The 27291-nt window shown below is 37.0% G+C and overlaps 2 protein-coding genes across 2 annotated transcripts; one reads left to right on the top strand and one right to left on the bottom strand.

The window, feature by feature from the left end:
• Nucleotides 1–405: 405 nt before the first annotated feature.
• Nucleotides 406–20309, bottom strand: SLC39A9 (solute carrier family 39 member 9). Its single transcript, XM_015820021.1, has 7 exons — nt 19752–20309; nt 17098–17206; nt 11136–11330; nt 8846–8914; nt 6083–6168; nt 4517–4651; nt 406–4043 (listed from the first exon to the last, which is right to left on the bottom strand). The coding sequence occupies exons 1-7, from the start codon at nt 19845–19847 to the stop codon at nt 3813–3815; spliced, it is 921 nt and encodes a 306-aa protein (XP_015675507.1). The 5' UTR covers nt 19848–20309; the 3' UTR covers nt 406–3812.
• A 304-nt stretch (nt 20310–20613) lies between these two features.
• ERH (ERH mRNA splicing and mitosis factor) lies at nt 20614–26891 on the top strand. Its single transcript, XM_015820020.1, has 4 exons — nt 20614–20721; nt 21715–21802; nt 23972–24092; nt 25858–26891. Exons 1-4 carry the CDS (start codon nt 20719–20721, stop codon nt 25958–25960), a joined length of 315 nt encoding a protein of 104 aa, XP_015675506.1. The 5' UTR covers nt 20614–20718; the 3' UTR covers nt 25961–26891.
• Nucleotides 26892–27291: the final 400 nt, after the last annotated feature.

The raw sequence follows: 27291 nt of genomic DNA, 5'->3' as shown, positions 1-27291 counted from the left end.
TAACTGCTCTTCCCGCCTAAAGGCATGTAAAGTTGGGGCCAATCTTATGTCTAAGAAAAGATCATTCCAAAGGGCAGGGGACATCACTGAAAAGCCACATCTCCTGGGCTCATAACATCACGATTTCAATGAAAGGACCCAGAGGTTGCCTTCTCCTTCAGAATGTATGGGATGGTCCAACAGGCAACCCAGTCCTATGTCAGGTAGGATATCATCAGCATTTTGAATTGCACCTAATCTGTAGCTTACAGAAGGGAGTTATCATGCCAGCATAATAAATATCCATAATTAACTGGGCTGGTGCATTATGGTCCAATTGAAGTTTCCAATGGTCTTCAAGGGTGTGTAAATCACCAACAGGTTTTTAAAAATAACAAAAAAAACATGTTTAGGTAAGAACATTTAATACTTTGGTATGTTACATTTGAATGGGAGACAAAGTATGCTGATTTATTATGCTTTTCACTGGGTTCTTCTAAAATTGCTTTATCTGTTTCTAGAAGTGAATAAATGAGATAAAAATGAGATAAAGCAAACTATAAACCATTTCCCCTTGAAGACTCTACAAATTCTTGCTTCTTTGTCACCATTAAAAATGAGACAAATTATTTCAACAATGCAGCAAATAATTTTTAATGTAATAAAAACATATTTAAACAGTTCACAATTAAAGTGAAAAAATTAAAAATAAGGCAGCCATCCATGGAATGATCTCATGTGTACAAATGATTTAGAAAAGACATTAAAATTACACTTTAGTACACGTAATCAGGTATACAGCTATGACCAGGGAACACTACCCATGAAATCATAGCTGGATAGGGACATAACAGAAACATGTAAAAGTTCGTATCTTTTTGAAATGAATAATCTCCTTCAAATGCTGCTGCAAGGGCTTCCCATTTTCCAAGTTACCTATGATTCATCATAAACAACACAGCAGCACAATTTATTGTTCAAGTTTTCCCATTCTGGTACAGCTGGATATTAAAAATTATTTTCACTTAGGATATAGGAAAATCACTTTTGAGCTTCCCCTTTCCACTTGGAATTTCAGAAATTCCAAGACATTTCCTTTCAAATGAAGATACTGCATTTCCTTGACATATCTGTCAAATATTGCAAACTTAGGTTTCTCCAGCATAGGCAAGATTGTTTTATGAATAATGGTAATTCGGTGACTGAATGTAATGTTGCACACAGACATTTCCACTTTCAACTCAGTCCACAGCTGATGTGACTTGTGGAAGTGTTGGAATTTGTGAGAATGTATTAATGATGCATCTCTATTTTAGCAATCCATGGCTTTCAGGTTTATTGGGAAGTTCAGAATACAAATTGGATGTGATTAGTAATAAGAGTCAAGAAGAGTAGAATTAGACTACAAAAAACAATGATTTTGCATTGATTTTTTAAATCTGGGCAAAGTCAAAATTCATATGCTCAAATCCAAATTTCTCAAAACTGAGCTTCTCAGTATTATAAGAGATCAAATTTCTGGAATTCTGCTACAAGATTTCTTTTATTATCTAGAAATTCCCTTCTCGTAGCTCACTGCTACAAAAGCAGTTAGCAATTAAATACTGACAAAGTATTCCAGGCACCTTTGTTCCCATACAGGAGCAAATCAGCCCCATAAGCATTTTTCCTACACTGCCTTATGATGTTTATTGTGTAATAATCATCACACATTAAGCCCTATTCATTGCCTTACAAATAATAATTTAGTTCTAGATACCGAGCCCAGGTTAGTGAAGTAGGAAAAAAAGAATTAACAGACTTGCTTTCACAAATTTGATTCAGTTTAGGTAGCTTCCAACTAAGTTTTGCAAATAACAGTAAGCACTTAAAGTCTGGCCTTCTCTCTCAATTACATACAACAATCAAATAATTTTTTTTTAAATGTGTGATTTAAACTCAAAACTATATCCCTGAATCTTAATTCTTCTTCCAAATATTTCTATATTAATGACATTTCAATCAAGTTTGGCGACTTGTCATTTTGTCCTTATTTCCCAACTTGCTAGTTGGAAGAATAGACATTCTTGTCATTTTCCCAGCAATGGTAATTTGGCATTTTATGACTTTATTTTCAACCATACAAATGTGACAGGCACATTAACCAGCTCAATTTATATATCAAATAGTATATCTGGGGTTTTTGTCCCATGTTTTAACAAATGTGTTTCTATTTTCTCTTCTAGCGTAGAAGAGAACTCTAAAACTGTAATCTTTGAAATGCTTTCTTGCAGATCAAGCACAACTGGCAGATCCATTTGTGATGCACCATTTTATGATGCTCGATCCACAGCAGCACAGATGAGTGATTTAAGTTATTGATATAAATGTATGCAGCTGATAAACATATATTGGAAAGAATAGCAGTCAATAGGTCTGTTGAGTATTAGCTTTTAAAAAAAAACCTTTAGAAACAGTCATGTTTATATTATTTAATGTTAATTCCTTTCTGGTTCTAACATTATGCCCTCCCATAAAAGGCAAGATTTTTTTTTAATGAAAAACTGATATTGCCTACTGATGCTCAACCAATATTCATTCAATAAGTAGGAACTGCCAATTAAAACATAGCCATTCTGAACAATCTTAACATCCACTGTCCAGGAAATATAAGATGTGAGCAAGGCAGGCATGGAAAACAAGTTTCATTAATTACTGGACTGTAAAATGTTACTGAAGAAAGGATCAGATTTATCTCATGGAATAATCAGTCCAGTAAAAAAACATTTCACTCAAACACTATCTTGTTTATAAATAAATTTTTAACTATTAGTGAAAGACTTTTGACAATGTGATTGAAAAATTAAAGCATATATAAAACTGTGCACTAGTAACCAACATATATTTTAACCATTTAATTTTTTTTTAAACCAATGGCTTTGACAGGGTTTTCTTTTTCTGGATAATTACAGATACTTTTTTGAACCACTATGATGTGTAGAATTCGTGTTCTAGAGGTGTGCTGATACTCAGTTTTAACAGACTTCAGACATTTAATTCAAAACAAGCTCACAACCTGGAATGATTTTTGGTAGTAATATCAGAAAGTATTAAAGTTTCAGCTTTTGAGGTTGATGCCTGATGAACAGGGCTTACCTTATTCTACTTGAAAAGAAACATTTTTGTAAATAAACTAGCATTCATTTCAATAAACACCTATTTCTTAGAGTTCAGAACAATCTAACCTCTTGCTGAATGTGGCTCTCTTCTGTACTGTATAGCCTGTTAAAATCAAGGAACAAATGTGCTTCCATAATAAGTCAATGCAAGAATCCTATCAAACTTCTTTATCTAATACAAATTTTGCCTACAACTTCATCCTCACAAATATTTGTTCACCAGATGATTCCTTCTAAGTCAGCCCATGCCATTATTAATGCATGGACATTTGGAAGATGTGAACACTCTTCCCGCATATTAGAAGGTAGCATCATAATGTCAAGAGATCAGCTCTGAATGCTGATATACAGAATACTTGGATTATGATTTCATGATGAATTGCAAGGATCTTCCCAGATAATATCCAAGTTCCAGCTTCCCTGAGAATAGGTAGGAAGTCATAATGAAAATATCTTCAGAAAAAAAAGAAATTATGCAGGATTTATAACTAGCCATCAAAGAGTACTATCTCTCTCTTCTATTGAGTTTTCCCACAGTTTTCTTGTTAAAACGATGATCCTCTCCAACTCCTTATCATACATGGGGTAGTCAACAGGGTAAGAGAGACAGCAATAAAAAAGCAACTGACTGCTGCTTATATCAGATTGAAGGGAAAAATGCTGGTCTTCCAAGTTTTAATGTTGGTGTCCAATAGATAAAATCAGAGGAATCAAACAACCCAGAACCAGTGCAGCCACCTCCAGGCGACTGAGTCCCTTGCTTCCAGCAGAGTCAGGTTTATGGCTATGTCCCACTCCACCCACTTCGGGAAGAACATGAACTGTGGCAACATATAGGAAAGTCCCAGCAGAGAACAACATGGCAACTCCAGTGGCATTGACTTCTGAAAGTGCCTCTTTACTGCTCTGTAAAAAAAAAAAGGCAAATAAAATATTAAAGCTCATCCTTCTTTAAATTGTACTTCAATTGCTGCTCTACTGGAATTTCAAAAACATCTTTAGAATGCATTATACCTTATCTCAAAAAACCCCCTAATGTTCTGGAGATCTAACATCCTCTACCGCCAGTGGAAAATTTACTCAGCAAATTTTTGTCAGTGCAAAAAAACTAGATGGGGGCTGATGATTTACATAAAATCCATAATTTGGTGTTAGTTAAAAAAAAAAGGTCAACACAAGACCAATTATCTGCATTTTATATGCACTACTTTCACTCAAAGAACAATTCATAATCCAGCAAAAATGCTCTATGAAACAAAATACCAAATATTTAAGAGTCTGCAAAATTGATTCCCCAACTAACATACTGATGCACAACTGACTGGTAAACATGATTAATCTGATTATTTAAAACGTTTCATATTCCACGGCTGTTTTACCTTGCTTAATCCCAAATAAGTCACCATTGACAAAACAGGTGCTGCTAATGCAAAAACCAGCAAGTGCTTCCTGATTCGATTCCGTTCAAGACCAGCATGCATAAGAAACGAGACAAGCCCAAAAGCAGCAGGTGCCTACAACATAAAAGCAATAAAATATTTAATGCTCAAGTAAATAATAATAAAACGAGTTGTACTGCCTTCATTTGCAAAATGGAATGTTTAGTGAGATCAAATGCCAGTAGTACATTACTGAGCCCTTCCTTAAGTTTTCTGTTGGTGGAGTATACTGTATCATTAGTATTAAGCCCTTCCTTAATATGAGATAGTAAATCACTATATCTAATGAGGAAAATAGCACACTTCAACTATAATAAAAATACATGTTTTCCTGTTCTTTATAACACTATATGTCATATAATTGAAAAAAGTTAATACATTTACAAATACTTTTTAGTAAAAAAAAAAACACTATATGCCATACAATTGAAAGAAGTTAATACATTTACAAATACTTTTAGTAAAAAAAACCCTAATACTAAAATCCTTATTTTAACATTAGTATTAAAAATTAATGATACACATACAGATTGTTACGATAAAAGCATCCTAGAGAGCTGAAGAGGCTGGTGGACAGCAACCTTACTAGTTTGCCTTCAGGTAATTTTGTGACTACATCCATGCCATATTGTGAAAATACAATCTCCATGGCAGCCATTTAGTCAAACTAGAACAGTGGTTCTCAACCTTTTTAATGCCGCGACCCCCCACCTGGTCGTAAGTCGAGGACCAAACCGGTCGTAAGTCGAGGACTAAACCGGTTGTAAGTCGAGGACTAAACCAGTCGTAAGTCGAGGACTACCCAACCGGACGTAAGTCGAGGACTTTCCCTGCCCGGGAGCGCCGCGCATGCGTGGTTCCGCCCCCTGCGCCGGCCGAGGCGTAGCTAGCAAGCGGCAGAGACAGAGCAGGCCAACCACCAGCTGGCCCAGCCCAAGGGAGGTAAGGCACCCGCCGGAAAAGGGGAAAAAAATGGACAAAAAATGGCGGACAGCCTTGCTTGACGACCCCCGTGAAATGGTCAATCGACCCCAAATGGGGTCGCGACCCATAGGTTGAGAACCGCTGAACTAGAATGTAATTCTCAAAAATCTAAGGGATTGCTTGGCCCTGTTACTATAACAAAAAAATCCAAAAGATGAAATTAGTATAGCTTCAGGCCCAATAATCATTCAGAATTAGCTGCCATTTCCTACACAAGATCTATGTGATTCTAATGAAAATTAATTGTACGTAAAGTGTCTTCTAAGTACATTCAATTCAGCAGTAAGAAGTACTGCTGCTTACTACATGTCATTACTAGGCTAGCACAAACCTCCCACATACACAGTACGTAACTGCATACTTCTACTCCTAGATGCCATCCTAATTACAAAAGCAAACATAAATGATTTTAAAAATGCATGGATACTTTTTTTTAAAAAGAACTTTTGCACTTCACTGAAGTCTATAATTCCTCATTCACCGATGGAAGAAGCATGGAAAAGTTTCTTACTCAAAGCTTACCTTATGCAGCATAATTGCAACAAATACTATTAGCTGGACACTAGTCTGAGATGTAGAAGCAGCTGCACCCAAGGCAACACCATCAGCTTAATGAGGGAGGAAGGGGGAAAAAAGCCACACAACCATGAATCCATCCACTGATCAAAGTTATTGGAGCTAAATTATACAAGAGTAAGTCTGTCACCTGATTCTCTTATCTTAACCTGCTCTCCCGTTCCTGATGATGGTTTTAATATTTATGTTTCAGAGTAGATCCTTGGCATCAGTTTTCAATCAGGAATGGTAACAGAGCCAACAGTTTTGTTTAGCTCTTTGCAACATAGTTTTAAAACATATGTTTTGTTGCTATATTTTTGGTTCTTTTGGTCCCAGTGATTTAATTGAGTTGTATTTCCACATTCAGGGGTGGTCCATAATTTGGAGGTCCTCCTGGATTCAGTTTCTACTCAGTGAGTAGGAACCAGCTATGATCAGGAAGACCCTTGCATCTATTCACCTGGTGCACCAACTACAGTGCTGATTTTGTACGTTTGCCCACTGACAAAGAAATGATCAATCTATAATTGTAATGGTAGGTTTATTTTAACAGTGAGAGACAGAATAATAACCAAAAAATCGAGAAAAACACATTTCAAAAAAGTTATAAATTGATTTGCATTTTAATGAGTGAAATAGGTATTTGACCCCTTCGCAAAACATGACTTAGTACTTGGTGGCAAAACCCTTGTTGGCAATCACAGAGGTCAGACGTTTCTTGTAATTGGCTACCAGGTTTGCACACATCTCAGGAGGGACTTTGTCCCACTCCTCTCCAAGTCATTAAGGTTTTGAGGCTGACGTTTGGCAGCTTGAACCTTCAGCTCCCTCCACAGATTTTCCATGGGATTAAGGTCTGGAGACTGGCTAGGCCACTCCAGGACCTTAATGTGCTTCTTCTTGAGCTACTTCTTTGTTGCCTTGGCCGTGTATTTTGGGTCATTGCCATGATGGAATACCCATCCATGACCCATTTTCAATGCCCTGGCTGGGGGAAGGAGGTTCTCACCCAAGATTTGATGGTACATGGCCCTGTCCATTGCCCCTTTGATGCAGTGAAGTTGTCCTCTCCCCTTAGCAGAAAAACACCCCCAAAGCATGTTTCCACCATATTTGATGGTAGGGATGGTGTTCTTGGGGTCATAGGCTGCATTCCTCCTCCAAACATGGCGAGTTGAGTTGATGCCAAAGAGCTTACTTTTGGTCTCATCTGACCACAACACTTTCCCTCAGTTCTCCTCTGAATCATTCAGATGTTCATTGGCAAATGTCAGACGGGCCTGTACATGTGCTTTCTTGAGCAAGGGGACCTTGCGGGTGCTGCAGGATTTCAGTCCTTCACAGCATAGTGTATTACCAATTCTTTTCTTGGTGACTATGGTCCCAGCTGCCTTGAGATCATTGACAAGATCCTCCTGTGTAGTTCTGGACCGATTCCTCACCGTTCTCATGATCACTGAAACATCACAAGGTGAGATCTTGCATGGAGCCCCAGACCGAGGGAGATTGACAGTTATTTTCTGTTTCTTCCATTTGCGAATAATCACACCAACTGTTGTCACCTTCTCACCAAGCTACTTGGCCATAGTCTTGTAGCCCATTCAAGTCTTTTGTAGGTCTACAATCTTGTCCCTGACATCCTTGGACAGCTCTTTGATCTTGGCCATGGTGGAGAGTCTGGAATCTGATTGATTGATTGCTTCTGTGGACAGGTGTCTTTTATACAGGTAACAAGCTGAGATTAGGAGCACTCCCTTTAAGAGAGTGCTCCTAATCTCAGCTCGTTTCCTGTAGAAAAGACACCTGGGAGCCAAAAATCTTCTGATAGATAGGGGATCAAATACTTATCTCACTCATTCAAATACAAATCAATTTATAACTTTTTTTGAAATGCATTTTTCTGGACTTTTTGTCGTTATTCTATCTCTCATTGTTAAAATAAACCTACCATTACAATTATAGACTGATCATATCTTTGTCAGTGGGCAAACGTACAAAATCAGCAGGGGATCAAATATTTTTTCCCCTCACTGAATGCCCTTTCCTGGACTTGGGAGTCTATTGTCACAGTCTTTCATGCTTTGGTCTAAGATTCATTCTAAAAGTTGAAAAGGGAATGTATGTTTGAGAGCAGGAGATTAGGATCTAAAAATGCAGATATATTGCTATAGTATTTGAAACAAATGTATAACATAGCAGTAGTAAATTTATTTACTGTGCACTTATAGTTAAGTATCGTATAGCAGCAAGACAGAAGCAGTAATTCATATTATAATATACACAAAATGTAAAACCACAACATATTCTTAACTTTACGTTTTAATGGTTTTACAGAAACAAAAATATTTGTTTAGATCTTTTTTTAAAACTTTAAAAGATTTGTCTCCAAACATAATTCTAGAAAACTAACGTTAGGAATAAAATCTCCAGAAATGTCTCCAACTTGAAGCCTATAGACTGGATCAAATATGTATTTTCCTATTAAAAATCACTATAGCCCTGAGCTGTAGAGAATCATCAGGGACATATCCCTGCAGTTCAGTTTAGTCTCCTCTCTTATCTCAAAGTAGATTAACTTGGGGAGAAGAATAAAAAGAAAGTCCACAGCACTATTCCATTATTAGCAGCAGTAACTACTGGGATCATGTCAACACTAACTCACATAACTTGACAGTATCGGTGTCATTTTTTTAAGAAAAACATAACAAACCAACAAAATTAACCTACCTGCTGCATGGACAACTAGTCCTAGTGTAGTAGTAATTTTGGAATTGCCTGACCTTCCTGCTTCTGGGTCTGAAATAATTAAGAAATCTTATCAAAGAGATATAAATAAGAGAGCAGGAGCAGAAACTGAAATGAAGAAACATTACAAAAGTTAATATTTATTAGAAGTTAATATAGGTTAAAAAGCCACTTTAGTAAAGTAGTTAAGGTGATGGATGGTCTAGAAACTAGAAGACTGAATTCTAGGCATTTTATATAGGATAATATAAGAATTACAATAATATTATAGTGCATACCAAAAATTTGAATAGCACTTAGAAAATCTGCCCATTGACATTGCAAAATGCCACACAGTTTGGATCTGCACATATACTACGCTGATACATTGCGACATTCTAGGTTCTTCTGAGGAACTTGATGCATATAAAGGTCAACACCAGCTAAAGAACTGGCAGCTGTGACTGGACATTATCATGAATAGATTATAATAACAATTTTTCACTAAACTAAACTATCTCTATTAACTCTTTCTCAGTGCCTTTGAATCTTTCCTTCCTTCTTCCCATTTAAGGGAATGGAATATTCCATGAACTTGAATCCTTTTGAAAGATAGTTTAACATTTATTTATTAATTTAATTTAATTTAGTTTATATGATGCCCACCTTGCCATCAAGTGACTCTAGGCGGCTCACAACAAGATTAAAAATGACAATATAAAACATTAAAATACTAAAATGATAAATATTAAAATTAAAATTAACAGAGATAGCTAAAGAAGGAAGCAAAATAAAATTTGATGGAAATAGAATCTTCTCTTAATATACAAACCACCTGCAATATGGGATGCCCCCAACAGAACCCCAGGCCAATCAGGAGACCCAGGTTTTAAGCCCATCTGGAAGGCCAAGAGGATGGAGGCGAATTAACATTCACAGGTAACCACAGATAAGCAGTGAAAATATCACACTGGACCTTTGAAATGCAGCTGTTGGATGGAATAGTCAGAAAACCATGGGCTCCATATCACTTTTACATGGTTTAACAATGATTTAAGTCTAGTTCCTGCCAAATAGAATGTAACTATGATTTCCAGGTTAGTTATGGGTTAAAGAATATGAGGATGATGTTCTCTGTGACATGCTTATTATATCAAAACACTGAGGCTTGGGGTGGAAAATATGTCTTCACAAGTATTTGCATGGAACCAAGCACAGTGTATTCAACATTCAAGTATTTCTGGTTAAAATATGATGAATACTTTCTGCCACTGTCTTTGTTTTGTAGCCGAAATCTCAAAATATAATTACTTACTGGTTTAGTAAATTTTATCTAAAGCTAAAAGTTCACTTGTTCATTTTTTTAAAAAAAAAATTCTACAAATGCCACCCAAAGTTAATGGAGAATCTCCATTTAAAGTCCTTCCTGTGCAGGTAGTCTTCACTTAATGACCATTTGTCCAGTGACAATTTGAAGTTACAATAGTGCTGAACAATGTTAGTTAATGGCTGGTCTTTGAAGTTATAGCTGTGAAAGCACTTCCGTGGTCACATGATCAAAATTTGGCAGTCCACCTGTATTTATAACTATACAATTGTGTTTCAATTCCCCCCCATCTATCTCCCCTCCCATTACAGCCCTTTTGACCACCCTTTATTCCATTGCCCCTCCCCTCAGCCATCCTGCAGTCCATTGCTCCTGCTTTTAACCTTTGTCGTCTTCTTCCTCCTGTTGCTTACAAGGTGTGTCTGTTCTGGCCTTTTGCAAAACAGCTATGGCCACGTGAGGCCTTGCCATGCTAGGGCAAGACCAACAGAGTTCAGGATGGCCCCCAGGGCAGAGATGGGGGGGGGGAGAGGAGAAAAACAGGCAGATAGGGGGAGTTGAACTGGAGATGAGAGCAGCAGGGCAAGAGAAGGATGATGTCCTTGCCTAATGGTAACACAGTCCTAGCCACAACCAGAACTACTAAAATTGCGATCGCTAAGTGGTACAATCATGTGATATTTCACCTAACAACTGCATCCCTTAGCGATGGAAATTCCCATTCCAATTAGAGTTGTTAAGTGAGGACTACATATATACTATTTTTTTCACCATTAACAATGTAAACTTTTGACCAAATGTTGTGCTGCAAAATTTTAAAGGCGAAAATGTTAATTTTGTTTCAAAATTCACCCCCCTATCCTTTTTTAATATAGACTATATCATATACAATGAATATTCATTTATTTGAATATTTCTGAGAATTGTTCTCACTTTGATTGCCTATTAGGAAAAAATTTGGCTTACCATCTACAGTGTGGACATGAGAATTGCCAATCTGGTCTACCAGCAGCATAAAGACAAAGCCAAGAACAAGAGAAACACCAATGTAAGCATGTAATCTTGAATGGTCGTGGCTGTGGTTATGATCATGCACATCTGGAACATCTGCTTTCTCAGATTCAATGGCCTTTTCACTCACACTGACTGGGTGGTGCTTTGCTAAAGGAAACCAAAAAGAACAATTGAAATTAGAATTGCAGTTCCTAACCTATTAAAAGTCAAATCAAAACATGCCTCAGGGTATTTTTAATTTTAAAAGTGACTAATTAGTTTTCAAATCTTGTAATTTTTTTAGAATAAAATTTAAAATTGATCAGAAACATAGTTTAATTAACATGACCTCAATGTCATGTTAATGACATTGTATCACTACATCTGTATGTAACATCAAATAAATAACTGTTTCATCAAATAACTGAATGAAAGCAAAAGTGTATATCTGCAGGCATAAGCAAGCAGACAGGAATCTGAATTTGTAAAGGCTAGGAATAAGTATTTTGGGCAAAATACCTCCAATGTCTAATGGAAGACTTCTTTTTATTGTATTCACTTTCTATTTTGGCAGAAAACTCCATGGTTCAGATCAATCCACTGTCATGTGAAAAAGTACACCCCATTGTAATCTTTTCCTTTCCCAACAGAGATATTTGATCTTCATTTCAATAATATTGATAAAGAGGATATAAATATATCATGAACATTTACATTTTGTAGCCCATTGTGTAATTTAAATAAACAAATGCATGTGAAAAATGTAAATATATCCCTATATTTATCACTACCTTCATTATCTAAAATTAGGTGCACAAAATGTGAACATTACTACTGAGGATCTGGGAGGAACCTGTCATATTGGAGTCAGTTTGATATGCTCTTTTTTGCTGAAGTGGGTGGTATCACTCTAGATCAAAAGAGATGTCTGACCAGAAAGAGATCTCTGATCAGAAAGAAGTTTATAGATATCAATGAGTGATAAAAAGTGATTTTAAAAGATTGCCAAGCACTGGACATCAATCATCCCGTTGTGCAGAAAATCATCTATAAGTGGAGAAGATTTCAAACAACTGTCAACTTGCCCAGGCCAGGCCATCCCAGCAACTTTAGCCCAGGAGGAAAACCAAGTTGCTGAAAAAAAAGAATGCCCTATTTTCATCTAACCCACAAGTCCTTCTCACTACTACTGATGTTAAAGGGCATGAGTCTACCACTAGAAAGCTGCACAAATATACACTGGAAGTATGCCAGAAGGGAATCTTTGCTGCCCAGAAAGAACACATCAATTCATGAATGCCTAGAGACAAACACTAGGACTTCTAGAACAAGGTGCCCTCGACAGCCAAGGCAAAAATATCAGATTATTTGGCCACAGTACCAGGACACGCTTGGTGAAAACCAAAGGCAACATTTCACCAGATGAACATTATACCAACTGTAAAGAATGGTGGTGAAAATGTTATGGTTTGGGGGCTGCTTCAAGACCTGGGGAGATCTGTGATCACCATCACAGAATCCACTATGAATTCTTCATTGTTCCAGAGGATGTTTAGCTAATGTGAGAAGATTTGTTAGAAGATTGAAGCTCCACCGAAAGTGAACCTGGCAACATGACAATGACTCTAAACATTCCAGAAAACCCGCCATGCTGTGAGGTGATTTGAAAAGGGCTAAACATGCAAAAACTCCTCAGACATTGCACAGCTGGAATAATGTTGCATGGAGGAGTAGGAAACATTTCTCCCAGTTGATCTCAGAAAGTGATAGACAGTTATAAGAAATGTGTATTTGAGATTGTTTCTGCCAAAGGGAACAATACCAGATATTAGACTATAGTTATACTTTATTTGGTCAAGTGTGGTTAGACACTCAAGGAACTTGTCTACAATATAGAAGCACTCAGTGTACTTGCAAAACAACAGAATATAATAATAATAATAATAAAGTTTACAGACAATAAAAGAGGGAAGTAAAAACAATAAAGGGGATAAATAATAATACTGCAGCCATATCCTAGGGTTTAACATACATAAACAATGGGGGGGGGGAGTAGTATTTGAGTCAAGAGTGTGCTTACTTTTTCTACAGAACGAAATGGCATATCTGTTAATTTTTTGTTAACTAAATGATTCCAAAATCAATTTTTATAGCTTTTTGTTAGATCACTTCTCTTTATGTCCCCAGAGATGAAGCATGCCTCCACTCTCCTGGCCTTTTGGAAAGGTGTGATAACATGGCTTGCTTTAAGCTCACAGAGAAGCATACAGCTATGAGGCAACTTAGTGCCCTGAAAGCCCTCCCCCTCCTTTTAGCTTTTAACATTGATTTTTAATAATCTTTGCCTCATTTTACATTTTACATATTGTTTTTAATGCTTTAATATTTTATTTGTACATTGTCCGGAGTCCCTCTGTGAAGGAGATGGCTAATTTCAAAATTTGACAAATAAATAATTAAAATATACTGTTTGAATGAAAAGAAAATATTGGTATGTCCATGTATGATAAAAAAAGAAAGAAAAACTTCACATCAGTGTACTTTTTCCATGTGCAAAATTTGCATTTGTATTTATTTAAATTGTACAATGGACCACAAATGTAAATGGTGAATATTTGTTATATTATCAATATTGTTAAAATGAAGATCAAATATCTATATACTGAAATATGTTGAAAAAAATGGAACAATCCAATGGGGTGTACTTCCTTTTTCATGTGACTGTACTTCCTATGTGGATAACTGAACAATTATGGTACTGAATAATAAGAGTCTGATTTTAAAAGATATCCAAATAATAAGAAACATGATAAGAAGCACATAATTTCCTGCAATAATGATGAATACTAGAAACATGCTTTGAAATGACCACTATCCTTAGATTATCACATTATACATCCGCCACTAGGCACGGCCATTTTGCATGACTGCTCCAGTGAGCCTGACAATCTATTCTCAATCATATTCGATCTTCAAATATACCAACCAGAATGCTTCTATTAAACTTCAAATTTAAAATGATATTAAAATGCGTAACATCATTCAAAACTGAGAGAAATTAGATTAGATAATCTTTATTGTCATTTTTTTCCTGTGGCCACAACGGCACACATTAAAAATGAAATTTAGTTGCTTGCTCTCAAAGTGTACACATACATAACACATTTAAAACATATTACATACAACATATGTATAGACCTACACCCTTCCATATAAGTAACATATATTGGAACTAAATGTTCCAATATAAAGTATGGAGTAAACAGTAAAATCTGCAGGCCTATTAAATTATGCAAATCTCAAATGTAGCATTTGCTCATATTTTCTTTTTCATTGTGACTGGACCATGAATTGAGAAACCTAATCCTACTAATCCACTGAACTCTTTTCAAGGGTAGGAAAGAAACTCTTAATTGTGTATTTGTGTTTTCTCCATCCCTTTAGAAGTAACCATTAGGATGGCTACTGTATCTGGTGCTTTGGATCGCCCCAAATTATTATCCTCCAGAAAAATGCAGCTCTTTCCAGCAGTCCATCTGATGCAGGGGTTAGCAGAATAAGAGAGATAACCAATAAGAGAGATAACCATGAAGAAGGGGAAAAGAATTAACATTTGATAGGCTGCAGTACTCTGATTGCTATTTGGATGTTTGTCTCTCTTGAATTGAGATGCATTCTATCTATCCACATTCTATTAAAATGGAATGCAGACCTGATCCCTCCCCTTGCAATTACACAGTACTTTTGAGAAGAAATCACAGTTATGGCTTATGGTTGCCAGGATTATTAATTTCTGCAGAGAGAGAGACAAATATCAGCAAACTAAAATGATGCAAAATATTATCCTTTTCTCAGTTACTATTGCCTCCCCTTCACTGAATTGTCAAATATCTGAAACTACCTGTTAAGGATGAGGGTATAGTTCACTCTTCTTTTTTTCTACTCTTATTTTCTTTTTGGTATTTGTTATAATTTTTATTAGTTTTTATCCTTTCAATTTGTAAATCTTAATAAAATTATTTGAAGAAAAGATGTAGTTCAGCAGGCTAAAAATGCTTCAAGGCATGCTATCAAATAATAGGTTTAAAGAAATAACCTTTGCCTCATCCTCCAAATTAGCAAACATTGCTTAACAGTCATGTAATGCTTGAACAAGGGTTTTGAACTGAAGTTATTAACAGGGAATAATAGTCAGTAATGAGAGTCAATTTGGTGGAGTAGTTAAGGCATGAATCTAGAAACCAGAAGACCTTGAATTTTAGTCCTGCCTTAGGCACAAAAACCACCTAGGTGACCTTGGGCAGTTCTTTTTTCTCAGCCCTAAGAAGCAGGCAATGGGAAACCACTTCAGAAAGTAGAGAGTTTCCAGGAGTCAAAAACTGAATCAAAGGCAGCCCCCCTCTCCCCCCCCAAAAAAAGACAGTAACCCTGGAGTTTTATGGAAGGCAAGGGGGAAGGGAGGAGTAAGGAAAATAATTTGGGATGGTTTGATAAATCCTTTTAACTATTTTATAAAAGAAAGCATTATAAGCACCAGAAATTTTCTGTTTTTACTCATTTTTTGTTTTTAAAAATCCAAGCAGTATTTATTTCTTAATTATATTTATCTGAACACCTAATATTAGATGGACTCTAGATAGCTTAGAACAGAGGTCCCCAATCTTTTGGGCACCAGGGACTGGTTACATGGAGAGAGGTTTTTCCGCGGACTGGAGGGTGTGTGGTTTTCATGTGCTGCCTGCATCCCGTGGATGGGGTTTTGCTTGTTTGTGTGGACCGGTTGCTGGCATGCCACAACCCAGTACCGGTTCACGGACCGGGGGTTGGGCACCCCTGGCTTAGAAAATACGCTTATTAAAAACATACAAAATTGAATGACTAAAACAGTAACAAAAATACAACCGAAAACAATGTAAAACTGAAAGAAATGTTATTGCTAATACAGTTAAACCCCAAAGTCCTCTAGGAAAGCCATGATTCTCACCTGCTTACAGAAGGCCATGAGAGTTGGGGCTATCATAATAAGCCTAGATAAGTGTTTCTGTGGCTAAAATAATCTGCTATCCTCCACTGAGAAACTCTAATGCCCTGCTTATCTGACTTCCACCAAACCTATATTTACTTTCTTAATGCCTATCAGCACTCTGTTTTTTCCCTCCCTCATTAACATGAAAAAGATTTCAAAGAGGCAATGAACTATTAAAGGCTTCACTTTTAGTATACATAAGGCCTGGCCATTTGCTGTATTCCTGTCCTGTCACGTTTAAGGAGCTTCTGGGTTGAAAGGATTAGCTGGTAACAGCACCATTGCTTGGGGGGATACCTGGGGGGGGGCTCCTTTCATATCCCATTAAGGAGCTGGAGCAAATGAGGGGAGTTGACCCCAACCCTGCAGCAGCTCTCAGGTCTTGAAGGTAGGCTTGCTAACCTCCAACCCAGTGTCCTAACCATGTAAGCCAGCAGTCCCCAGCCTTTTGGGCATCAGGGATCGGTTTCATTGAGAAAGGTTTTCCGTAGACCAGAGGCTGTGTGGTTTCGAGTGCTGCCTGCATATCACAGATGGGGCTTCATTTGTTTGCATGGCCTGGTTTCTGGCATGCCATGGACTGGTGCCGGCCCACGGACCAGGGGTTGGGGACCCCTGATGTAAGCCATCACACACTTAAGACAACTTGAGACAATTTAAGCATTTGTTAAAATATTGAAACTGAAACTGATAAATCATATATAGTTGCCCAAGAATGATAACCATGGAGTATGTCATTTTATGTTGGTCTTCTCTTAAGATATATGGGCAGGAAAATGTATCATTTATTTTTTAAAAAGTATTGAGATTCTGTAGAAAACTGGACTGTACTACCAAAATGCCTATGTTACAATCAAGGTCTGTTTTATTTCAAAATTCCTTATACCAGAATAAGAGTCGTTTTCTTACCCTCCAAAAGATCTTCATAAAGTGCATGTACTCCTTCAGGCACAATGACAGCCAAGGCAGTTCCACAAAGGAGCCCGGCACCAAGAACTGTAACCAGTTTTAATCTTTCCTGAAAATAAAAGTTAAAATAATTAAAGGAAATGTGAAAATAAATACTGTATGTATGTGAGTGTTGATATATGTGTGTGAAATATATATGGAGAAAACAGTCACATCCTTCATCTCCAGTGCTTACTTTAGTGGTGAATAACTGAGGTGCTCTAACCCAGCTATTTCTCTAGCTTGGAACTGGAAAAGGTCATAGACCTCTTTGCTATCAGACCTTTGAACCATACTGTATTGTTTTTCCTGTCTCTTTCCATTCCAACACAGACAAAAAAAATTAGGTCTCTTTTCATTATCCTCATCCTGAATACAAAGTATAGAAAGTATACTTACACAAATAAAAGAGATATACAAATGCAGTAATTTATTGTTTCTGAGTACATTATCTGAACTGAGGACTGTTTTACATTGATATTTACATAACCTGTTTAATTCTTATTCCAGGAAGATGACAAATTTCAAAAGAGCAAATAATCACTCAAGAGATTTCTGGAATGCACATGCATAAAACATACATTTTAGCCTATACAGTATAAGCACCTGTTAGATTAATGACAATGAATTGTCTGTTAGAAAAGACAGGAGGTCTCATATTTTTTAAAAAATAATCTAAAACAAAACATTTGATCATATGAAAGCCACATAATCCTAGCCTTTAAAGATGAAGCAGCCATTATTAAAAGTAATAAAAACCAGATTTTATGGTTTACAATAAATATAGAGACTATTAATTATAATATACACAATCTACAAATGCTTTTGGAATGCTTTGTTCAAGACACCTGATGCTGTTGTATTTTATTAAGGAAATTAGATAATACAAATCTACTTGACAACATGCATTTGATGCTTTCACAGTGAGCTGTTCACATTATTTTTTTATTTTACATATATAACCCAGCACTAATCTTCCTTTACAAAAATTGAAAGCTGCTCACAGTATGCTGAGTCTCTTGATTCTGGCAACATAGAAATAAGATTAATGAAGAAATATATGATTCATTAACTCTGAAAATGCATGCTACTCAAAGAACTGGAAAGAGATTTTCTATCTCAGTGTGAAACCATAGGAATTGGCAGTAAAAAAAAACCAGATTTAAATTATTATTTTATTTTATATCTGTTTAGTTATTTAAAGTTTCTTTGATTTAAACCATTCTGAGATTTTCACAAACATTTTCAAATCCTTACAAAAATTTCAGTTTAGAAAATTATTTTCTCACATAGTTTGGAAAATAAAGAACCTATTTTTTCTAAGCAGGATGACCTGATGATCACCCACAAGTATTAAATATAGGTAATAAGCCAAATGACCAGGCAATTAGCTTGCAAAATTTTGAAGAATGCAAGTAAGTTTACATGTTTCTTTTTTCTGTAAACAAAGTATTTGTACAGGATGAAAAAATAACATAGCTAAAATTTCTTCAAGCTATTTTAACCTGGCATTCTGCTTTGTTATTTTTAGACATATTATGTACTTTCTGCTTATTAAACTTTACTTCAGTGTCAGTTCCATATGCTTCACTGGATTTGAAGTTTACTTTTGAATTGTGCAGTAAATGAAATTACATTTGGCTGTCATTAAAATAAGCTGCACTTTTGCAGACATTTTTGTATAATCAGAATATTTTTTTATAACACCACCCGGATGTTTTGGCATCATGTGTATAATTTGAGTACAATAATATATAGAGCTGCCTTTGGCTTGCTGAGTCTTTTAAAATATATTGGAAAGTATTCCTTCCAAAATGTAGAATATTTTACTATATTGCAGAGAAACACAATGTGGACATGTATTTTTTTAATACTCAATTTTAAATGCACATATACAAGAGATCAGAGAAAAACAACTATGTGAAATAAGTATTCTTTCTTCAAGTTTTAGCTAACTGTACTGAAAAAAGAATAGGGCAATTATCTGGAAAAAAAACATTTTTTTTTGCATATAGCAAAATTATTTCGTATATCAAATTTCAAAAAAACTGACTTTAAAGCTGCTGAACATATTAATATCCGACACCACAAAAGGAAACTGGGCTTTGCAGAAAGAATTGGGAGAGGAAAATCCTCTAGTTGAGTAGTCAAAATATCTCAAAAGATGACACAATTTTTTTCTTTCTTTCTGCCATTTTATCTTTCATGCCGGGTCCTAATTCTGCAACACAAGTTATCAAGTATTTAAAAAGGGCTAACCCAGGGGTAGGCAACCTTGGCTCTTTTATGACTCGTGGACTTCAACTCCCAGAATTCCTGAGCCAGCCAAGCTGGCTCAGGAATTCTGGGAGTTGAAGTCCACGAGTCATAAAAGAGCCAAGGTTGCCCACCCCTGGCGCTAACCTAAACCAGGCGCTTATTCCAAAGTTTATTTGCGAGGATTTTTTTTTGGTTTCCTATTGTGTTAATTTATTTGTTCTTTACAACACTCCCCACCTCAAGATCGGTCTCCAGAAGTGAAAACTAAGACCGCGGCTAGAGAGCCCTTCCTCTCCGATACTCTTGGCAGTCTTCTGCACACCTGGACGGCAGGTGTTCAGAGCCTTCCTCCTTACCTCGGAAAAGTTTACGGCCAAAGGGATGATGCCGGCCACATAGCAGCCAATCAGCATAGCGAGCGAGAGCAAACTAATGGATAAAAAATCATCCATGGCCGGCTTCTCCTCCAGGCTCAGCGGTTCAACGGCTCGCCGCGGTTCAGCAGGGAATTCGCCCTCGCGGCTCCCGATAAAGCCACATGGGCCAAAATCTGGCTGCGCCTCTTTAGCAGCGGGCGAGCCAGTGAGGGGCACCCCGTTTTCGTGCAGAAAAAGAGAGGCCAAGCGGCTAAATCGCTGCGTGGCCGCTTCTCCTCTCGCTCGCAGCAGCTGGGCTCCACTCAGGTCAGGCAAAGAGGCTCCCCTTTTTTCGGAGGGAAGGCAGGCGAGCCAGGCCTCATTACCGAAGCGCGCTCCTCCTCAGCCAATAAGGAATTACACCCGTGGAAACAGAAGGCGGGAAGAAAACCCAACTGCCCTTCCTCGTCTATGCCTCCATCTCCCTCCGCTAGTGCCGTAAAGGCCAAGTGGCCGTGGCCCTCCGCTTCCTCTCCCCTGCTCAATTTCCGGGAGACTTGGCAGTTTGAAAGGAAACGTATAAAGTCCACTTTCAGTTGCTCTTCCCCTTCCTGCCCAATTTAAGATGGCAGACTTAATAACTTCAAGCGCGCTATGATGAAGTCGGTGAGCAGCGACGCCCTTAGCAAAGATGGGCGCCAGGTCAGAACTTCCGCCTCCTTAAAAAAAAAAAAAAAAAAAAGAGTGGCGGGGGAAATCTCGCGGGACAAGCATAGAGGCCTCTCTAGCTTCTGAAACGGGGAGCGAAAGCGACGGCATCTCTATGGTTCAACCCGAGGTGCAAGGGGTGTGTGTTACAACGCGTGAGAGACTAGGCGGCCTGCATCCGGCAGCCGCGGTGCATTGTGGTAAGAGGCGTCGTTGGGAGTTTGTGCTTCGCGCCTGAGCCCGAGCGGAACGAGTCGCCATGGTGAGTAAAAAGGAGATAAAGCGCGTGCGGCCCTCGTTTTATTAGGCCGAGGCATGAAAAGGCGGCTGAAATTATTTGCAAAAAAGTTAAGGGGGCTCCGTAAGAATAAACAGCTTCGTCCCGCTGCTACTTTGCAGCGGGCCTGAGGTGGCCATGGCGGCGATGGGAGGTCTTGTCAGTTAACTGCTTACGCTTTTTGGGGAAAGGGATCCCTTTCTCTTCCTCTCTCACTCTCGAGAGACCCTGCACTGTTCCCAGGAGGACGAAGCCTCCAGAGTCCCAACCCGCCCTCGAAGGGATGGTCACGGGGGCTACTCGGAAGGAGATGCCAGCGCCGCATCCAACTCCGTGCGAAGTTCTTCTGAAGATTTTTTTTTTGTCCCTTGCCATTCCCCTTGTATTTGCCAACCCCCCCCCCCAAAAAAAAATGGCCCGCCTTGAGTCCCTTTAGGCAGAGAGAAATGACTGGGACCTTTATCGCCTGTTTTTTTTAAAAAAAAAAATATTTAAAAGTGAATCAAAAAGAAATCCTCATGATAAAACGAATAGGAGTAGTAACAGCATAATTAGAATCAGTCGGGTTTTACAATGTTTTTTTTTTTAATTCTAATTGTTCTGGGGGAAAAAATAGATCTAGAACAGTGTTTCTCAACCTTGACAATTTTAAGGCATGTGGACTTCAACTCCCAGAATTCCACAGCCAGCTTTGCTGGCTGTGGAATTCTGGGAGTTGAAGTCCACATGCCTTAAAATTGTCAAGGTTGAGAAACACTGATCTAGAACCACGTCAGCGGCCAGTTGCTGAAATGGAAGGATGAATCTCCCCGTGGTATGTGTGCATCAGGCTAAAACTACATTGATTTCTGTATGTAAACATAGCGTGTGTGCAGGAACAAAAGTATTTGGATTTGACAGATCTAACTTTTAATGGGGCTCTAAGGCTTCTGCAATATTTGTTGATGCTGTTTTAAGATTGTTGTCTTTTTTTTCCAGTCTCATACAATTCTCCTTGTTCAGCCTACCAAACGACCTGAAGGCAGGACTTATGCAGATTATGAATCTGTAAATGAATGTATGGAAGGTAATTTTTTAAACTTTAAATGAGTTTTAAAGGGGAGTTCATTGTTAGAATGAGATCAGTCGTTTGCAGGAAAATAGCTAATGAGTCTTGTACTCTGGTACCATGTGCCAATTAAAATAATACAGGTAGTCCTCAATTTACAACAGTTTAGTAACCATTCAAAGTGACAATAGCAGGACAGAAAAAGTGACTTATGACCATTTTTCACAGTTACAAGCTTTCCAGCATGTCTATGATCATATGATCAAAATTCAGAAGCTTGGCAGCTGGTTCATATTTATGACCGTTACTGTGTCCCAAGATCATGTGATCACCTTTTGCGACCTTCTGATAAGCAAAGTCAATCGGGAAACCAGATTCACTTAACAACTAGGTTACTAACTTGTGAATCTGCAGTGATTCACTTAACAACTGAGGCAACAAAGGTCGTAAAATGGGGCAAAATTCACTTAACAAATGTCTCACTTAACAGAAATTTTGGACTCAATTGTCCTAAGTCAAGGACTACCTGTAATTACCTTCAGAGAGCTGCTTCTATGTGCTTAGAAACACTGGTTTGAAATCAAGTTTAAAGTATTGCACAGTTGTAAAATCTGTACCTTTTATTAGATTAATGAAGTAAATGTCATTGATCCCTGCTCTAGCAGTTTGACACAAAGATATCTTATGAACCCCATACCCCTCAGCTTTGGGCACTATAGTCAGTGATGCAGAAATAGCCAACATCCCAGAAGACAAGCTCAGGATCCAAAAAGATCTGGACATACTTGAACAATGGCTCTATCCAACAAAATGAGTTTTGATGTGGGAAAAAAAGCAAAGTTTTAAATTTAGGCAGGAAAAATCAAAGGTTTAAGTACAGATTAGGCAAGACCTGGCTCAAAAATAGAAACTGTGAGAGGGACCTTGGAATCCTAGTGGACAATCACTTGACTATGAGCCATTAATGTGTGGCAGCAGCCAAAAAAGTTAATACAATCCAGGGTTGTATAAACAGGCATAGAATCAAGATCACACGAGGTATTAGTACTGTTTTATAAAACCCTAATAAGACCACACCTGGAATACTGCAACCAATTTTGGTTACCATACTACAAAAAAAGATGTTGAGACCTTGGAAAAAGTTCAGAGAAGAGCAACTAAAATAATCAAAGGCCTGGAGACTAAAACATATGAAGAACAGCTGCAGGACCTGGGTTTGGCTAATCTAAAAAGAAGAAATAGGGGAGACATGATAGCAGTATCATGCCACAAAGAAGAGGGTGTCAAACTATTCACCAAAGCACCAGAGGGCAAGACAAGAAACAATGGTTGGATACTGACGAAAGAGAGAAGCAAGCTGGAATTAAGAAGAAACTTCCTAACAGCGAGGACAAATAATCAGTGGAACAGTTTGCCTTCAGAAATCGTGGGCGCTCCATCACTGGAGATTTTTAAGAGACTAGACAGTCATTTGTCTGAAATGGTATAGGTTCTCCTGTTCGAGCAGGGGACTGGACTAAAAGACCTCCAAGGTCCCTTCCAATTCAATTCTGTTCTATTCTAGATGAGATGAGATTATATTTAGTAAGGTCCCATCCCTAATGGAACGGAACAGAACAGAACAGAAAATTAGAATAGAATCTGGAAGGGACCTTGGATGTCTTCTAGTCCAGCCCCCTGCTCAAACAGGAGAACCTATACCATTTCAGACAAATGGTTGTCCAGTCTCTTCTTAAAAAATTCCAGTGTTGGAGCATTCACAACTTCTGGAGGCCGGTTGTTCCACTGATTAATTTTCTGACAGGAAATTTCTCCTTAGTTCTAGGTTGCTTCTCTCTTTGATTAGTTTCCATCCATTGCTTCTTATCCTGCCTTCAGGTGGTTTGGAGAATAGAAATAGAAATGAATATTGAAAAGTTTGATTCTGTGAACAGTTTAATGCAGAAGGTTGAAAATGACAAATCTAGTATCTTTTCTTGCAATTCTTATGCAAAATTGTAAAAGTATTTTATGCTGTGTTTATATATTTATCACCTATTAGGTGAATCTGTTGCCTTTTAACATTAATTCCTAGCTTTAGCATTTTTCTCCTCTTGATTCTTTGTCTTTCTTAACATTCAAGTACTCTGACAACTAGGCATCACAAACGTGTAATGTAACTGCTAAACATCATCCTTTTATTTTTAGGAGTCTGTAAAATGTATGAAGAACACCTGAAGAGAATGAATCCTAACAGCCCTTCCATTACATATGATATTAGCCAGTTATTTGATTTCATCGATGATTTGGCTGACCTTAGCTGCCTTGTGTATGTATCATATCATTTAACTTCTACAATTTTACTTCTATCGTAAATATATATGCTGGTTTGCACATATGTAATTAGATTTTTAATGTTACTTGTCCTTCTGCCTCTTGAATTAATATGGGTGAGATATTTAATGAGTATTACTCTGAATGTAAATGTTTTTGAAGCAAATATAATTTATCTGACACTGCTTTGGTTATCTAGAAGGTATTTAGTATCAAATTAATATTGCCACCCATCTCACAAAATCCACTCTAATTTTCATTTTCCATTGTAAAACCAATGCTTGGGTAGTTTTATAATTTACTATAACCTAAAATTAGCTGACAGTGAAGTACAAAATCCTGATTTGGATTGTATTCAGTATTAACTGGTTGGAACTATTCTCAAAATACCAGCATGCCACAACTTATATCTGTCATGTGTGGGAAATAGCAACTGCTGCCGATGGCTAATGGATGGTTAATTAATTTTTTTGTACTTTTGATTCCTGGTGACTGCCTGGAGTAATCCCTGCAGTTTTCTTTTCTTTTTTTTTTTTTTTGCGGTGGTGGTGATGTCATTGCTTCCTTCCCAGGGCTGAGAGAGAGTGGCTGGCCCAAAGTCACTCAGCTGACTTTGTGCCTAGAACAATATTTAGAACTCATAGTCTCTCAGTTTCTAGCCTGATGCCTTAAGCATAACAATAAACTTGCTCTCCAAAGAATGTTTACATGGAGGACATTTCCAATTTATTGACTTGATTAATTCCTTAATTAATAACCTTAATTCCAAAAATGCAACAAGAGTTCATGGAATACAGTAGAACATGAGAGAAGTAGTTAATGAAGAGTTAACAAAAACCTATGAACCAAAGATAAGAAGTACATGTAGCATATATAGCTTTCTGCTGTGAGATAAAAACTACTTGCAGATGAATCCTCTCTCACCTTATATTTTATAAATACAATCTAATGGAATGTCAACAGTTCTTTATTGAATAATCTCAGTATAAACAGAAATTGCAAAAGTATTTGAACAATGGAATTATTTAGGAATACACCCATAGGTATTTTATATTGTACTAATTCACAGATATACTTCTTTTATGAATCTATTGGAGTATACTAATTGCTAAATCCAGTGTTGTGATAGTGGACCTTTCCAAATGCATTCCCTTGTAAAGACAGAACAACTGTTCAGCAGTGCTTTAAATTTAAGTTCCTTAAAAAGATAGCTAATATTATTCTGATTTTTTTCTCTTTTGTCATTGAGTGTTCAGATTTTAGGAAGCCACCAGAGGGCATGCATGTCATATTATATTGCCAACTGCCCAGAGATATATTTTGCTGATTGGGCAAGTAAATATATAAAGACTTGTAAAAGTCTTTTAAATAAACAAATATATAATCCTCTGTAGCCATTACAGTCTAAATGATACATCTAATAACTGCACCTTTTATGACATGCTATATTATACTGATGGTATATGTCTACATAAAATTCAAAGAGCTTAAACTTTTTTTAAAAAAAAATGAGTAAAAGTGTTGGTTTTATTACATATTTTATTACCTATTGAAATAGAATGAAATATAATTTCTGCCTAAACTTTGTTATAAAATTACATTCAAGAAAACAATTGTTACTTCAGAAACACAAAATAATTGTTTTTGGAAATAGGGGAGTTCATAATGTTGGGAATTACTGGTTTTAAGAAAATGTTTTGCAGAAATGTATGATGGAAAGCAATATTAAAAAATATGAACCTGTTTTTTTCCCCTACCAGCTATCGTGCCGATACTCAGACATACCAGCCGTACAATAAAGATTGGATAAAGGAGAAGATCTATGTTCTTCTCCGCAGACAAGCTCAGCAAGCAAGCAAATAATGGGGCACAGAGGGAGGGGCGTGTACAGCATTCTGTAGTGAAAGTCTTGTATTGTAGTCCACTGTTCATTCTTATAAGCCTACGACTAGGACTGAGTCAGTTAGAACTGTAAGAGACTTGTTCATTTCCAGAAGAAAATGTCTTTTACATGAATTTAGTTTTTAATTTTTCACTTTACTTAGTTTTATTTTGTTCAGGGTCCTTAAGATTATTCACATCTCCTTCGCCATCATTGCTATATGTACTCCTCAGAGAAGGGGAGATCAATAGTATTACTTGGAGGCAGTGAAAAATCATAATGAACAATAAAATAAATGCTCTTTAGTTAAACATGTTGAGTGATGGTTTTATAAGCTGAGTATATAACTTGTAGACTGTTCATTTAAAAAAAAAACCTGTTAATATATTTTCCAGTTCATACTGGATTCTTAATTCACACAGTAAGCCAGATTGCGTGTGACTACAATTTGTTGACTAGATTTACACAACATATTAAAGTATAAACCAGGAATGGGCAATCCTGTCACTTCTCAGCATTCTGCACTGCCAAATTTTGGTGATAAAATTGTCACATTTTGGTATTTGTGATTCCCCCCCCCTCAGTTCTAAAAATTAGGATTAACATGGATGAAGCTTCTGGATTTCATCTCTGGTATTGCCCCTCCTCTCCTTTAAACCAATTCAGAATTCATATTTTTGGGGTTGATTATACATAAACTTGGCAGTTTGGTAGGATTTAAAAATGGAAATAGCATATTTGTGGGAATCGTAATGCTTCCGTTTTACCTTGCACTAGGCTACCAGATTATTATTGTTTATTAAATTTATACGCTGCTCATCTTGTGGTTCATGGTGACTGGCTTACAGTGTAATAAAACATACAGATAGAAAAACAATTGTAAGTATAAAAACATTAAAATTACAAAAGATTTTAAAAGATGTAGAACATTCTAATTCTTTGCTACCATGTAGTAGCTGTCTGAAGGTTTGCAGTCCAGATCTCTGCTGTAGGTTTCCCAAAATTGTTTCCCAAAAACAATTAACTGCGGATTATTTCAGGGAATAGAGGCAAAAATGGAAGAGGAAAGAATTTCAGTCTTAAAATATGAAGAAAAGCCAGAATATTTTGGTTTTGCTCTTTTCAATAAATTGGTTCCTGCAGTCTCTACCTTGCCCTTTACACATTGCCCATTTTAAACGGAACCAAAGGTTTACGCATTGAGGTAAGCAAAAAAATCAGAAAAACTACATATGTACTGAGCACAACATACAAATCCAGCTTTGGAGTTGCCACATCATAAAATTTCATGGCAAAATTAAAATATAAGTGA

Source organism: Protobothrops mucrosquamatus, unplaced genomic scaffold, assembly GCF_001527695.2.
Source record: "Protobothrops mucrosquamatus isolate PMUCROS unplaced genomic scaffold, P.Mucros_1.0 scaffold1044, whole genome shotgun sequence".
Lineage (NCBI taxonomy): Eukaryota > Metazoa > Chordata > Lepidosauria > Squamata > Viperidae > Protobothrops > Protobothrops mucrosquamatus.
Note: the sequence above shows the minus strand (reverse complement) of the source record. Positions and strands in the feature narration are given on the sequence as shown.